The 2,165-nt window shown below is 38.9% G+C and overlaps 1 protein-coding gene across 1 annotated transcript in view; it reads left to right on the top strand.

Annotated features, from left to right (window-relative positions):
- The first annotated feature begins 620 nt into the window (after window positions 1–620).
- The window catches only part of DLGAP2 (DLG associated protein 2), a 386,085-nt gene continuing 384,540 nt past the window's right edge, over window positions 621–2,165 (top strand). Inside the window, exons 1-2 of the mRNA XM_026072046.1 lie at window positions 621–659; window positions 809–929. Coding sequence (XP_025927831.1) covers window positions 621–659; window positions 809–929 — 160 coding nt within the window. The remainder of the gene's footprint in view (window positions 660–808; window positions 930–2,165) is intronic.

Raw genomic sequence — 2,165 nt, 5'->3', positions numbered from 1 at the left:
TGTAAAATTAAAGAAAAATCTCTGAAAAGTAAGGCATTTTAAGTACTAAGATGTGGATTACAGCATGCAAATGAAGAAAGGGAGCAGGGGAAAGGAGACACATGTAGAGGGAAAGGTGACAATTTTGCTGAGGAATTCTCGTGTCATGTTCTCCCTAGGGAGCAGAGAAATGGAATGGGGAGAAAGTGGGAGGAGAGCAATGTGAAGAGGCTCTTGGATACCATGGAGATGGATACAGTGTAAAAATCTGTATACTGTAGATAAGCAAGTGGGAGGCTGGTATCAAACTCCTACCAGCCAGAAACCGGCTTTGTACGGGGTAACCATGTTACAGGGGTGGTGAGAAGGAAGCATTGTTTTAGCCTCTTCCATGCTGTTTCCATACTTGCCACTTAAAAGAGAGGAAGGAAGGGACAAGTAAATGTTTTTCAAGCTTGTGACCTTTGGTATGACTATTCTCTTATCTATATCGAGTACACCAGAAATGAAAAATTACATGCTAGAGCTTTTTCCCATTGAAATTGTCTTGCTCTCCCAGACCTGCTTTTTCTTTCTCTTCTCTTAATTTCAATCTTAATTTGATTAACTGGGCACTCATAATAAATTCATAATGCTTCTCCATGGTTTATGAATGTGGGGAAGAAAATGTGACAGATCCGGTAGGAACTAAATGTTACTTTGTGTCTGAGTAAGACAGGGTGTTTTTGAAATTCAGTCTTTGTGTAATGCTGCTTTGAAAGACTGTCTCTGCCCATTTTAGGATTTCTTTGTTCTCTGTTTTTAATTTTTATGCTTTCAATACCTGTAGGACTATGCTGTTATTTATATCCATGGTCATGAGGAAGATGCTGTAGTTCCTAAGTATTTTGTTGTACTCCTAAAAATCATTGGATTTTTTAGTTTTAAACTTCAAGAAACACTACAGAATGGTGATTGTAGTTTTCAGAAAATTGTTATTCATGCTATTGATTCTTCTTAAAATACAAACTTCTTGCTGTCTACAAATCAGTGTAAGGCAAGCTGATACTTTGGTACAAGTGCTATTCTGTTGCCTTAAATAGTCTTACTTGAAGCAAATAGGCAAGTTCTGAGACTACTTCAAGTGAAAAGGGTTTCTACTTAAGGAAACAATTTACTTACTGAAAAGTCTTGTGCATACCAAAACAGATGAGGAGCGACAGTACTTAGCTGGCATAGCTGAGCATGCAGAAATTCAGAAATAATAGATTTATACTTGTCTGCTCCAGCTTTGTCTGCTTCCTTGTGAGTGTATTCTGTGCACTGTGGAGCAGCTGGCTGATGGGGAATTCAGTATGTGATCCTGGAGTTAAAGATTGTATTATAATGCAAACACACAAGACATCAGTACTGAAGTTGCACAGACAATAATGACTCTAACACTGCATACTTAAGCTTGCTGTCTAAACAACATTTTTTTAATAGAGCTTCCTTAAATAACTTTTTTTTTTACATTCAGCTGAAACAACATTCCCTTACCCTGCACTGACAACAGGATTTGAGTGCTGCTTATGTAGTTGTGCAGCTCAGAGAAATGGGCCTGTACTTTGGCACTGAATACAGTAACTTMAGGATGGTAGGAGCTGTTTAAATGGGGTTGCAACAGAATAAACTAAAGACGTGTGCACATCTTGGAAGTAGATAGGGGTAATCCTAACACAGTTTTCTTTCTTACCTCATTTCAAGGGTGGCAATGGGTGATGTGTGAGGATTTCGTGTCATGTCTAGGGAAAAAAGCATTGGTCTGGCAGCTTCCAGAAATCCTGACAGTTAAAACCTACACCTCCCAGAGACAAAAGTGTGCGTGTGTGTGTGTGTGTGTGTGCACGCATGTGCGCATGCATGTGCACGTATATGAAAGAGTGAGGTATTAGAAAGTTAAGAAAATAAACTACTAAGTCAGTCAGACAAGTTTACATGAGGTATAGTAACATGATAAAGCCCCAAATGTGACCATATATTGTACTTGCAACTGAGGCGATAACTGATAATCTGTTGTGGGGATCTGCCTAAGATGTCTCCCTTGGACCCAACTCGATTACCTAACCTCCTCCACTCAAACGCAGTTTGTTTTCCCCTTTATTGTCAAGCTTAACTTTAGGATTAAATGGGCATTAGCAAATTACAGAATCACAGAATCACAGAAT

Source organism: Apteryx rowi, unplaced genomic scaffold (assembly GCF_003343035.1).
Source record: "Apteryx rowi isolate R43461 unplaced genomic scaffold, aptRow1 scaffold_335, whole genome shotgun sequence".
NCBI classification, from domain to species: Eukaryota; Metazoa; Chordata; class Aves; order Apterygiformes; family Apterygidae; genus Apteryx; species Apteryx rowi.
The sequence above is the reverse complement of the archived record's forward strand: the minus strand, read 5'-3'. Positions and strand labels throughout refer to the sequence as shown.